Source organism: Benincasa hispida, chromosome 3 (assembly GCF_009727055.1).
Source record: "Benincasa hispida cultivar B227 chromosome 3, ASM972705v1, whole genome shotgun sequence".
Lineage (NCBI taxonomy): Eukaryota > Viridiplantae > Streptophyta > Magnoliopsida > Cucurbitales > Cucurbitaceae > Benincasa > Benincasa hispida.
In genome coordinates, this window is record NC_052351.1 from 2,780,978 (window position 1) to 2,795,232 (window position 14,255).

The window sequence follows — 14,255 nt, forward strand, 5'->3', positions numbered from 1 at the left end:
CACCACCACCCAGAGCCAAAATATTGACTTCAAGTATCCCCACTTTCATTAAATTCCTTATCCAAGAAGATCCTCATAAATATCACCCGAAAGTTTGCATTCACTCTCAGGCTCTCGGCCAGACCAATCAGAGCTCCTAGAGGCTAGAGCATCGACATTCTCAACCATCATCCTCAAACACCCAACCCCCGGAATGGCGAATTCCCGTATAGCAAGGTTCGTTACCGAGGTCGCACCACCACAGATTATCAGTGTCATGAGACGGCGAACATCGAAAGTGTTGGACACCATCAGTGAAGAGGAGAGAGAGTGCAGTAAGAATGAGTATCCTGCTGCTTCCCCAAGAAGCCTATCATCATCAACTACCCCTGCGTCTATGGCTGTTGGTGCCAATAATATGTACGTCAGAAACATAAGTAGATCTTTATCCAAATTCAGTGATTGAATGCCTAGTCTCGAGTGAATTAGAAGGCTTCATCACCATCTCCTGTAGTTGAATTTTCATGTCCTTGTCAACCGAGTCCCGGAAATTTGTACTTGCACAGTTTCCAGTGAACTTGCTAAGACTGTAATGCAACCATATATTTAGTTAGTCGAGTTTGAAATGGGGAATTTGTAATGTTCTAATGCATAAGAGTACTGTCATTCAGCCCTCCATTAGTTAGTAGTGTTTGTGTTTTAAGATGGTTAAACATTTAAATCATGCCATTAGTAGTGTTTTTGTTTTAACTAATGGCAATCCCCATTAGTTAAACATTTAGTCGAGTTTGAAATGGGGAATTGTAATGTTCCAATGCATAAGAATGCTGTCATTCAGTCCCTTAGTAGTGTTTTTATTTCAAGATGGTGAAACATTTAAATCACGCCTCCCATTTAATCTTCCCAACATGGCCACCATATTGATTCAAGATGTTTTTCGTATATTACAAAATGGGAGACTAATCTCTCATATGAAGTTGTTTGTTAATACCAACCTTTCCTTTGGAGGAGTTCATATCTTTTCGTTTGCCCGCTCTAGAAGAAGACGTGATTGTACTCTTCCTGAATGTTTCTGATTCGACCTTTTCCTTCAGTTTCTTTAGGGCTGTTAATCATTAAGAATCAAAATGAGAAAAACATCTAGAAAACATTTGTATGAACAAAAATAGTAGAAGATTATTTATTAATCTATGCAGCAGGTTCACTGAAAACAACACATCCTTCCCAACAAATTAACCCTGCAGCCTTCTTTACTTATGATTAATGAGGAACGAGCAGAGTCGATTTGATGCACAGACCAAAGGAATATGGAGCCAACAGTTTAAATTACTTGGGCTAGTTAGAGAAGTTTTTTTTCGAATGGTCAAAAGGGACGAGGTGTTACCAGAGACATATGTAGGCTGGAGCAACTCGATTGAACTGGAAGGTAAGGAATGTACGGGGCAAGAATCAGTATCAGCCTTTTGAAGTAATTTCTTGAAACGCTTAACCTGAAACACAAGAATTTAAGAATAAGCAAGTTGGACTACGATATATAGCTCAATTGCTCACCTGTAACTTTTTTTAACCAGAAACAAAGAAAGATCAAACCAAAAGGAATTCACCTTCTAACTGAACTATAAACCCATAAGTATGTACTTGTGGATTATGCATTACCAGTAACAGGCCCAAGGTCAAATAGTATTATTATCTTGCATTAAATTGCAAGGGTATTCCCTAAACTTTCACATTTGTATTTATTTAATCCTTCCTCGTTGAACTTTAAAAGGTATCAGTAATAGATCCGTGAACTTTTAATTCTGGGTCCAACAAGCGTTAAACTTTAACAAGTGTTTAATAGGTTTCAAAAACTTTTAATTTTGTTCCCAATAGGTCCCTGAATTTCTAATTCTGTGTTCAATATCTCTAATCTATGGGTTTTTTTTTTTTAATGATTCAAGCAAATACACAAAATTGGAAGCTAATAAGTTCATGAACTCTCAAAAGTCCAGTTTTATGTCTAATAGATTTTTGGATTTTAAAAATGTCTAATAAGTTCTTGAACTCTCAATTCTGTGTCTCAAAAATCTCCAATATATTCAAAATTTATAAAAGGAACTAATTGCAAGCTAAGCATGTTAGAAACATTTTTGTTTTGGTAAAAAGCAAAGATAAAATCAAAGAATACATGGAAAATAAAACATTAAAGAAAAACACCCCAACAGAATCCAACTAATCTGAAGAGGGACTTCAATCAAGTAAATAAGACCTAGAGGGACAATTACAAAAGTCTTTACAAACAAAAGTCCAAAGAGAGGTATGAAACCCCAATGAAAGTGTGAAAACAACATAATTCACTCGTAAAGGCTTGATCACAAAATACCTCATCTTTTCTCAGCAATGTGAAACAACGCCCAGACTGCCCAGCCCTTGCAGTCCTACCAGCTCGATGAATGTATGTCTTTATAAATGCAGGCATATCGTAATTAATAACATTTTTCACACCCTCAACGTCCATTCCACGAGTCATGGCATCAGAACTAACAAGTACTTCAATCTCCCCTCCCCGGAAAGCATTCAGTGTCTTGCTGCAGAACGTATGTCAAATCAAATCTCAGCAATAAAATGAACATTTGTAAGAGAGAATGAAAGCAAAAATGCAGTATGCTCAAATAAGAACATGTTAAAAGATTAAAATGACAAATGGTACAAACAGCAATACTTGATCTCCATGGGACAAAAACACTCATCAATGTAAAGCTAACTAAAGAGTGTCAATAAAAGGCAGCTTTTCTCACAGACAGCATTTTCTATTATAAAATTAAAATAATAAATAAATAAATATTTTTAAAAATGAAAATAAAAAACCTTCTATGAAACAGATGTGGTCCAGGTTTAATTGGTAGTACAATCTGAATATGTATTTTATAACAACATTACAGTTTCTTGTCTAGGAAGCCCGTGCACAGAAATAAGTAGGGCTGGCTGCGAAAACCATGAATTAGTCCTTGAAATTTAGAGAAATTCCAGGCTTCATGTTCCACATGCTTCATTACTTTCTGACAATACACAAAATGGAAACGGAGAAAGCACTAAAGTTAAAAATAATCCTCCAGTGTTACCTTCTTAATGATTGACGTTGAAGCCCTGAATACTCTTTAATCTTGAGTTCCAAGCCGTCAAAAAAGTTAAGTAAAGAGCATAGTCGATGAGTAGACTCCACGGAGGATGTAAAAACAATACATTTCTCTCCTCCTAAACTCTGAAGTAGGGCAACCAGATATAATGGTTTGAGTTTTGATTCACAAATCTGAAAAGAAACAAATTGAAACTAAAAGGTTACTTAAGAAAGTATTGAACATGTCATCAAAGAACATTAAAACTAACAAATATATCTCCTAGGATCATGTCGCCAAAAATCAACAAGTATAAATGTTTATGAACTCATTGGTATCCAAAGCCCCAAGGCTAGGGTTAAACCCCTCGCCAAGACCAATGCCCAACAGTGTCCCATTTTTATGGTTAAGTGTACACATTTTTTCCTTTCTAAACAAGCACCCAAGAAATGATTCGATCACATTAATTAAGAGATGGGCCAATTTACCAACATGTATGATTCTAATTTCTCCGGAAGTTTATATCTTCTTTTCCCAGTTGTTAATAATAGAGGTTGATGCAGATCAAGCTGAGCAAGCTTGCCTGGATCCTGTGTAAGTGTTGCAGATAGAACCATCTTTGCAAGCCTAGGGTAAGGTTTACCCTTAAAACCCCTCTCAACACCACTGCATGAATCCAAACAGTAGATGCAGTTAGCACTAAAGTTTTATAACACGGGAAATCTTCAGATACACCAAAAAGAACACAGAGGAAAAAAAATAATGAAGATCAATTATAACGGTGAACGTTATTACAAGAAGTAGAACTTACAATCTCCTTATGGTTTTTAAGGATCCAGCTGAACAAGGATGTGAAATGTAGGAAGGAAAGATGATACTGTCATCATCAGCATGAGTCAACTGAAGCACGGTGGGTAGCCAAGATTGATATGCTTCCCTCAATAACCTATCGGTCTCATCAATAACCTGAATAGTATATCTCATCAACAGACTGTATTGAGACACCAACAGCAAAAAAATTGGTATACAAATAATCGCTTATCCTAAAACATGATAGCAGACTTGTATGTAGACTGTTTCAGCTTATAGAAAATCAATGATCCCTACCCAACAACTAACACAAAACCAGCTTACCAGCTTTACATTTGGCGTGCACTATGCAGGATGAAATCAACAATAGGGGGAATTCACCAATGAAAACAATTAAGAAGGCTCGCCCAAAGAAGCTATATTGATTTTTAAAATGGTATATAATTCAATCAGCCACATTAATTTAAACTACTACTACTAATAATAATAATAAATAAATAAGTAGACAAAACGTGTAGCCAGTGGAATGTAAAATTTCTATAACAAAGAGATTTTGGTCAGACACGGTGATTAACACCATCCTTGAACCATCATTTAACACATTATATCCTTTTTTTCAGATAAGACATCCGCCAAATTATATAACATCAACATTAAGCCTTCTCAAATATAAATGTAACTAAAAATATTAGGTTATAAAACAATGGGAGCTTACAAGATAACAGAGATGCTGAAGAGTAAACCCCTTCGTGAAGTTAATATGGTCCATCAATCTTCCAGGTGTTGCCACCAATATGTCCACAGAACTCTGCAGCTCAACCGAAAAATCGTCGGGATCATAACAGATACCTGCGTCAAGCTTAGGTCTCTTGATGAGCTCAGAAATCTCATCTGCTATGGAGGATTGACCAACAGCCAGACCCACAGATAAGCCCACTGCAGGTGCGATTGCAGTAAAAACCTCTTTGACCTGATTAAAAAGAGTTGTGGGTATATTTCATGCATTTCATTAATAAGAAGAATTTCAGAGTTATTATAAGATTCTTACCAAAGAGCAAAGTTATTCTAAGATCAATATCAGATCTAATTCATCCATCAGTTGAATAGCATCATTTAACACTGTTTAGCCCAGAATTTCCTCGTAAATTTCCAACAAAAAAAGAACCCCCCCCCCCCCCAAAAAAAAAAAAAAGAACACTGCTATTATTTTTATCATTTTTTATTTCATTACTCAGTAGCAAGGTTTTAGGATAAGTTCTGTAATAAACTACAGAATATTAAAACAGCGTTGAATCGGGGTAAAAACATTAGCAGATTCCATGTAGAAGAAGGGGCATAAACTCAATAGACTGCTTGTTCGCACTTTATTGGAATTTATATCTTAAATAAGTCATAGCAAATGAATAACCTGCAAAGCCAGATCACGAGTAGGCAGCACAACTAAAGCACGCAAGCATTTGACTGCACGACTTGACAGCATTTGCACTATTGGTAGGGCATAAGCTAAAGTTTTCCCACTTCCAGTTGGTGAATTAATACATAGGTCTCTATCAAATGAACCGGGTCCAATTGCCTCTTGCCAAACTGCGAGTTGCACTGGGAACAGTGAAGAGATGCCCATGTTCTGCAAAGCTACCTTCAATCTAACGTTGGTAGAAAAAATTATGGGGAAAAAAAACGTTAAAATTTGACCCTTCGGGAAGAGGAAAGCATCTAACTTAATTTTTTCAGTCAGAAAAATACGAAAAGCTTTATCAAATGCTGTAGAAACTGGGCAACTAGACTCTAGGAAAATGAATCTCCCGGCACCAGAAAATAGTCATCTAAATCTCGAGCCATATGAAGCGTGAGCTAAGCGATAAAATAATAACCAAAATTTTAATTACTGTCGATACAATTCACAGAAATATTACAGCTCAACGCTCTCAATGAGATATCCAACCAGAGATTCACTTGTCTCCAATGGAGTGCTATAGATGATGAATAACAAACGAAAAGTTGCAGAAGTCAATTTGAGGCCATAAACAGAAGAAAAGCTCGAAGACAGGAAGGGATTAAGTGTACAAATGATTAAAACGAAAGAGAAAATTGCCTGGAATCGAGCAAAGGGAGGATCTCAAGAGGGCATTCCTCGATTAGAGAGACGTCGACAGGGCTTCGCATCCATGGTAGAACAGGGATGCTCTTTCGTTTCTGCTTTTCCGCCATTGTTTAACAAACACAGCTTCAGAATCAAAACCCCACAGCGTTAGGGTTTTAGACAAAAGTTGGGTAATTGACAAAAATAGGCCAAAATATTTTCACTTCTGGAAAACAGACCCAAATTTGAAAATTAAGTTTTTTGGTCCTTTCATTTGGGAAAATTGTAAGGATTACCCAATTTTAGGGTCCAGAATGTCAAATGACCCCTTTTTAAAAAATAATGTCAATTGACCGTCTGCTTATGTCATCACGAAAATAGATTACAAAAATGCCCCTATAGTCTATAGCGCTCAACTCAAACTCAACGGTCGTCCCCGTCCGCCAATATTAAGGAAAACAGATTGTTATACGTACAAGTATCATTCATCTCGCTCTGCAAAGCCATCAGTGTCGTAATCGAAGTTCTCTACTGGATTAGTGAATTTAATTTTTGTCTTCTATGTTTAGGGTATGTTTAGGTTGGTATTGTTTGATCGGTCTTTTATTTTGGGTTTCGATGTGTTCTTCATTTGTTGAGGACGAAGAAGATGTAGTTAGATGACAAGTTAGTGGACAAGTTTTGCGAGAGCGAGATGTGCGAGAGCGATTCGAGCTAAAGCAAGATGTGCTAGAGCGATTCGAGCGAAAGCGAGATGTGCTAGAGTGAGATGTACTAGAGCGAGATGAGCGAGATTAGCGAGACATTTACAGTATATTTTGTTAGTGATTTTTTAGTACGGACCTATTAACGGATAAATTGAATGTTCATTGAACAATGCAAGAGTAATTTAAGATGTCAAAATCTTTGAAAATTCGTGAAGTTGATAGGTTTCCTGGCCAAGTAACTTGTTTGGCCCATGTTGCCAATGCCAACAAGATTATAAAGCATAAGCTCATCGAAAGGCAGTTAGAGATGTTCAAGAGAACAGTTTTTGGTCAATTTCTAGACATTGAACTTGTATTCAACAACCCTCTAATCCACCATATGTTATTGAGAGAAGTGAAAAACTCAGGAATGGACTCAATCAGTTTCTTTGTTAGAGGAAAGGTCGTCACATTTTCGAAGGACGACTTTTTGTTGATCACTGGTTTGTGGCGGTCTCCTACGCGAGTTGGATGGAGTGAGGAGTCCTTACACGAACTTTTAGTACTTTGGTAGTCGGTTGGCCTCAGACGCATTCAACTTGCATTTCTTGAAGAAGAATACAAAGAATTGGTATTTGAAAATGATGAGGATGCAGTGAAAAAACCCTAGTATACTACACAGAGGTTGCAATGATGGGTAAAAACAAGCAGAAGAATGTTGTGGATCGTACCTATTTGATGATGTTGAGGACATCGACTGCTATAACTCTCTTGATTGGGGTACAATCATTTAGCAAAGGACACTTGACTCCCCGAAGACCGCACTTAAAGACAAGGTTAGTCTATACAAGGAGAAGGTGAGGGGAAATAAAAATTATGTCGTGAAGTACTCGCTCCGCGGATTTCCTCAAGCATTCCAAGTAGATGTTCCTTAACCTAACATTATCTTTGGTTTGACATTAACATAGTTATAAATTTGAGTTGTTTGGATTTAGGTGTGGACGTACGCGATCCTTTCGTCAATAGCACGAAATGTTGCCACTCGAAAGAGCAAGGTAGCGATTCCTCGTATATTACGGTGGTCATGCTCCCACTCGGTGTCATTCAAAACACTCGAGAGAGACATTTTTTAGTCTGAAAATGTAAGTGTAATCTATGTAGTCACAATATGTTTATTCTGTAGTTAAATGTACACTAACCATCTTACTGGGTTCTTTAATGCAGACAAAAGTCAAAGAGGGTCTTGTCATGTCCGAAGCTGAGAAGAAGTTTAGGGACGCCTCAATTGATAGACGGCCGGTAAGATAAGCCCACTCTGACATCGAGAGTTCAGGGAGCTCGAGTAGTCCAAATAGTGACGGTGGTTCAGATAATAATGGTTTAGAAGGTGGGGAAGGTGAACAGGAGGGTCATTTAGAAGGTGGAGCGAGGGATGAAGAATCTGATGGGGACCAAAACATCCACCAACCTACTTACACTCCCATTGAGGATATGTTTCATAATGTGCCGGTGGTTGGTGACATACGTCCTAAGTTTGAGGAGGAGTGTCTGGAGGATTCGGGCCGTAGGGAGGGAGCCAATTTTGAACCTGATGTATATGCCTACCTGCGGAGCATCGATAACTCAATATCGAGCTTGGATGCCCATGTATCGAACCTAGAGACGGACGTGAGAGACATGAAAGGCCAATTGTCAACTATTTTGTCTCTATTACTGTCGACGAAAGGTTTCATGATGCCGACGAGTTCTCCCACTCCACAAGATGCCACTATGTCCCCCATCCCGACTGTACGTAGGTCACCTACCCCACCTGTACGTAGGTCACCTACACCACTTGTACGTAGGTCACCTGCCCCACCTCCAACTCCACCTAGGTCAACTCCACCACCTCCACCTAAGTCACCTACCCCACCTCCACCTAAGTCATCTACCGCACCTCCACCACCACCTGTACAGCTCGATATCACGACCTCCTCTAACATCCTACATCTCGATTCACAGGTATGATCATTATGTGATTCGAAAACTTCTTTCTTCATATTTGTTATTTAATATGTTCAGGATTTTGTTATATTTCTGTAGGTTATGGTCGAGAGTAGAAAAACAACGCGTAAGAGGAAGATCGTTGATAAGTACACACCTCCCATTGAACCAAAGAAGAAAAAGAGAAGGAAGTTAGGGTTGAACTTCCTTTGGATCGTCCAAATATTAAGTACCCTCTCCCTGGGGTACCTACAATGCAGTTTAAAGTGACGATCCAATACTCCTTGGAGCATGAGGCTCCAGCGGCTACATTAAAAGAAATGGTGAACTGGATTGCCGATGAGAACACGGACAACGATGTTCGAAAAAATGCAGTTTAGCCATTATCAAAAACCTTTTTCCAGGAATTGACTGAACCAAGGTCATGGGTTGAGTGTGACGTAAGTTTACGATCCTTGTCATTTTTACCAAGTACATACAGTTATAAACCCTCTCCTAACGTATATCTTGTTTTGGATGCAGACCCTAAATATCATTTTTGAGTTCATGAAAGAAAAATTCTATAGGCGACTAGACATGTGTATGGCTCGCTTCACCATCCTACCAATTGGAATAACGGTAACCATTTACTGCACTTTTGAATAAGAATACGTTGGTTGATTATTATGTGTTTTAATGTTTTAATGTTCTTTTCGTTGTGTAGAGTCATCTAAATTCTCGAGATGGGGTCTACAAACATATCAAGAATAAGTCGACCTTGAAAGCTGCCGTAGCATGGGTGGATGAGACGTTACCGGATTATGTCATGGGTAAATTTGATGTCAAGTTGTCAAATGTGGACTTCATATACATAGCAACAAACATTGATCAGCATTGGATGTTGGTAGCATTCGATCTAAATAGAGACCGGTTATTCGTATTTGATTCACTGCCTTCCATGACATCGAACAAAAAGCTGGAGTCTTTCCTTAAATCATTAACTTACACCTTACATTCGTTTCTTCATTATGACCTGAAACGTTCGAAGCCGGACATCGAAACATCTCAATAGAAGATAACCCGATCTACTGCTACGAATACACAACACGAGTCGTTAGATTGTGGAATTTTTGTTGTAAAATTCTTAGAACATTTAGTGACTGGTAGTGACTCATCTGTAATGACTCAGGATAAGATGACTGACTATAGGATGCAATTGACATGTCAATTGTGGACAAACACTCCATATTATTGACGTACGTGTATATTATGTATATTATTGATGTAATTTAGCTTTTACTAACATGTTATTTAAATTGTTAGTGTAGAACTACCATGAATACAAAAGATTCATTCATGTAATTTAGCTTTTACTAACATGTTATTTAAATTGTTAGTGTAGAACTACCATGAATACAAAAGATTCATTCATGTAATTTAGCTTTTACTAACATGTTATTTAAATTGTTAGTGTAGAACTACCATGAATACAAAAGATTCATTCATGTAATTTAGCTTTTACTAACATGTTCATTCATTCAGAATTTAACTTAAGTTTAATTTAAGTAATCAAACTTTAAAAGAGATTAAATTAATTTAAATTAAACTTATAAATCTGATTAAATTGTTAGTGTTAAACTACTATGAAATAGAAGAAGATTCATTCATGAATAGCCAACAAGCTAAATTAAACTTAGATAAGCGAGACATCTGAAGGGATTCATTAATTACACTTATAAAAGGGATTCATTGCCAACAAGTTAAATTAAAAGTGAGATCGACAGCGAGATGCGCAAGAGCGAGAAGTTTCCATAATGGATCAAGAATAGCCTAACTCTAGTAATCAAACTTATAAAGTGAGATATCTGAAGAGATTCATGAATAGACAACTTCTAATAATCAAACTCATACGTGAGACATTAGAAGTTTCCAAAATGACAAGTGGCACATAAAAAATTACAGTTTTGAGGATTAAAGTGGCACATAGAATGTTATAGTTACATAGACAAGTGGCGCTTAGACAATTACAAAGACAAGTGGCACATAGACAACTACAATTGACCGACATTTTGCCGATTATGCCCTTAGTTCCCACACCTACCACATTTTATTTGTCTGCGTTGTTCTCCTCTTGATGGTATTCTTTGTACTCTTTGCGCCCGACCTGTACCACTATTCTAGGAGGTGCAATATGCTTTTCCACATATCCCGAAGGTCTATTCCATTCAGATATGTGACCGAGTGGATTTACAGGCTCTGCATAAGCAGCCATGAGGGAGTCAACGCTATAGAATGAACTGCACAAATCATGGATGGGGACGTTTCTTTCTCGCGCAGCCACAATCGCATGCGAACATGGGATACCGAGTGAGTCAAATTCCTTGCATGTGCATTCCTTCGTATGGAGGTTCACAATACCATCCAATCGATTATCCCGCACATGGATCCTATAACAATCAATCGGCTCAACTCGATATCGCCTGCCTTTGTCACACTAAGTTGCTAATCGGTTTTCACAGTAGTCTGAGTGTGACGTCGTTCGAGATGTTCAATAATTTTTCCATTCATAAACCATGACTGGATGAGGCCTCGAACGTGTTTCAACAAGCACATTATGGGCAGTTATCGATATTCTTTGGTCAATGAATTGAAACACTTTGCACTATTGGACGTCATGTTATCGTATCTTCGTTCTGTTTGGTAAACACGCACCCACCTTTCAAGACCAATATCCTCCAAATATCTCGATATTGCACCATTTCGAAGAGTACGTAGTTGGTCCCATTGTGCTTAGAATCTTGATATACGAAATGCCCTGGCTGCATCCTTGAACATCCCAACAATCGTGATGTCCTTAAAGTTAGAAAAAATATAATTTTCTAAGTGGTAGGTGCACAATCCATGAAATGCTGTCGGAAAAACTGCACGAATGGCATTGTCAATAGATACCGCTTGATCGGACACAAACACCAAGTTAGGGGATTCTCCAATGGCACACTTCAAGTTCGACATAAACCACTTCCAAGCTCGATCAGTTTCATTATCCACTATGGCATATGCTAGTGGATAAACTTGGTTGTTGCCATCCATGGAGACGCCGACCAACATGGTCCCTTTGTATTTTCCTTTCAGATGGGATCCATCAACAATTATCACCGGCCGACAACTTGAAAAACCTCTAATACAAGGTCCTAATGCCATAAAACATGTACTTGAAATGGACATCATTTTCAAGTTCGATTTCAAATATTGTACATGGATTCTCCATCTTTAACGCTTCACCACATGCATGTAGAACAACGTAAGACTCTTCTGGGTACCCCTAGCGAGAGCATAAGCGGTTTCCCTTGCACGCCACGCCTTATCATAACTTATGTTTACGCCGTACTCTTTCCTCATATCCTCGACAATGTGACGAGGTTTATAAACACGTCCTATGACTGTAAACTTGTCTTTGATTAGTTCACACTACCACAGTCGTTGCTTGTCTATGGTCATGATTTAAAATTCCAATAGGAACATGTGTGCGACCGCATATTACTTCGTGATCTTAAATATGTCACACCCTGGAATTTTAACCGCACGAAGGCTCTACTTACAATTATATTCTATACATTTAATAGTGAACAAAGACTTAGTTGATTTCCTTACCTTATATTCAAAATTATTGTTTATGCACAGAATAAACAATCTCATTTTTAAACCACTCTTACTCAAAAAAAATTGACCAACTTCAACATCTGTCTCGGATGAAGAGGTGCCAGACATAATCAATTCCCCTCTACGACATGAAGACATGGAATTCAATCCTCCTGATCTCTCAGTAACAACCGCTGCAGGTCTATGCACCTCTGAATGACCACAGTCCATAGAATTTAATCCTTCTGATCTCTCATTATCGACCACGAAAGGATCACGCTCTTCTGAAGGACCACAATCCATAAAATTCAAGCCTGCTGATCTCTCATTACCAGGCACAAGTCTGTTACATTGAGTTTCTCTTTCCAAGTCCACTGCATGGATGTTGTCGTTGTCTATTGATAATGTTGATGGTTGAGTGTTCATAGACAATGGGATATCACCCTCTTCTCGATTAAGCTCATATGATGCATCGTATTGTCTATCTACACCTATATGATCATCACTTATATTCACATTTTCGTCGCGATATGATTTTAGTGTTACATATATCTGAATTGTAGGAAAGATCGTCTCGGCAAAGAACGAAGTCAACATCACCATCATTTCGTATATAGTATGGAAGGGCTTCAAAGTCAAGCTTATATTTAACTCTCATAACAACATCAAACTCTGAGCAACTTACATTTGCAATCCTATAAACGTGAGTTTTAAGTTCTTCATACTTCAAGCTAGTAGGCACAACGATTCCTGTTAGCTCGCCTCCAACATACAAATTTTGGTTCTCATCCCAATGACCTCCGTATCGAATTAGTACACACTTTCGTGTCATCCTACAAAACAAAAGAACATTTTTTATTAAGCAGATAGTGATATACATGGATCTCTCTCATGCCTCTCGCTCTCTTGTCTCTCGCTCTCGCACTTCTCGTTGTCGCTCAAGCCCATTCTCTCGCTGTCGCTCAATGTCGCTCTCTCCACCTTTCTCTTTGTCCCTTTTTCTCACACCCTTTTTGTTATGCTATTTTACAATGTCTATACATACCTGTTTTGAGACCACGTTTCTACAAACACCAATGAGACCAAGTTCAAGAAAAGTCTGTTCCGTTCTGAAAACTCTGTCTGGTTCAGAAAACCTCGTTCAATAAATCTCCATTCAACAAAATGACAGTTCAAATGAAGTTTAGATTTAAAAGAATACACCATTTTTGTGTTAACGATTTTAAGTTGTAAATAGATTTCGTGAAAATTATCAAATCAATCGTACAATGACAAACAATCACATCAGATGGAAGATGAACAGACAGCGAGAGCGAGAGGGTTATCAGGGGCGATTTTTGTAATCTATTCCCGTGATGACGTAAGCAGATGGTCAATTGACATTATTTTTTAAAAAGAGGTCATTTGACATTTTGGACCCTAAAATTGGGTCATCCGTACAATTTTTCCCTTTCATTTTGAGAATAGATGTGAAAAATACCAAAATGTCATTCCTTCAACTTAGTTAAAATACTATTTTGATTTCTATATTTAAAATTAAAAAAAATAAAAATAGGTCCCTATATTTTAAAATTTGTTGAATCTTAATCCATGTACTTTTGAATTTTCAATCTTAGGTTATATATTTTAAATAAATCTTAAAATTAATTATTTAAAGTTAATTTTATCGAAATTGATTAAATAATTTACTAACTTTTGTGTAATAAAACATACATGTGAATGTGTTCCATAATTTATGGTAGATAAGCTTATAGATAATAATAAAAAAAAAAAAAAGTCAACAATAAACAAGCAGTCAAAACGAATTTTGAAATTTATTAAAAATACTTAAAACTAAAATTACACATTTGAAAATAAATAGAATAAAATTGAACATGTTTTAAAAACGTAAACTATGAAGTTAATTTAACCTCTAAATTTAAAAAGTAATTGATTTAAAATACATGCATATATATAATTGAAATAATTCTTTGGCGCTCACAAACATTCAATATATATTTTTTA

At 37.2% G+C, this 14,255-nt stretch overlaps 1 protein-coding gene and 1 long non-coding RNA gene across 2 annotated transcripts; one reads left to right on the plus strand and one right to left on the minus strand.

Moving 5' to 3' along the window:
* Positions 1-429: 429 nt before the first annotated feature.
* On the minus strand, positions 430-6,146 carry LOC120073146 (DEAD-box ATP-dependent RNA helicase 1). The gene is made up of 10 exons (XM_039025796.1): positions 5,977-6,146; positions 5,293-5,527; positions 4,600-4,854; positions 3,886-4,040; positions 3,563-3,740; positions 3,081-3,268; positions 2,342-2,546; positions 1,364-1,469; positions 975-1,084; positions 430-566 (listed from the first exon to the last, which is right to left on the minus strand). Exons 1-10 carry the CDS (start codon positions 6,090-6,092, stop codon positions 561-563), a joined length of 1,554 nt encoding a protein of 517 aa, XP_038881724.1. The 5' UTR covers positions 6,093-6,146; the 3' UTR covers positions 430-560.
* Positions 6,147-9,022: 2,876 nt separating this feature from the next.
* LOC120072992 lies at positions 9,023-9,454 on the plus strand. The gene is made up of 3 exons (XR_005480653.1): positions 9,023-9,073; positions 9,156-9,251; positions 9,337-9,454. It is a non-coding gene; the product is annotated as an uncharacterized LOC120072992 (long non-coding RNA).
* Positions 9,455-14,255: the final 4,801 nt, after the last annotated feature.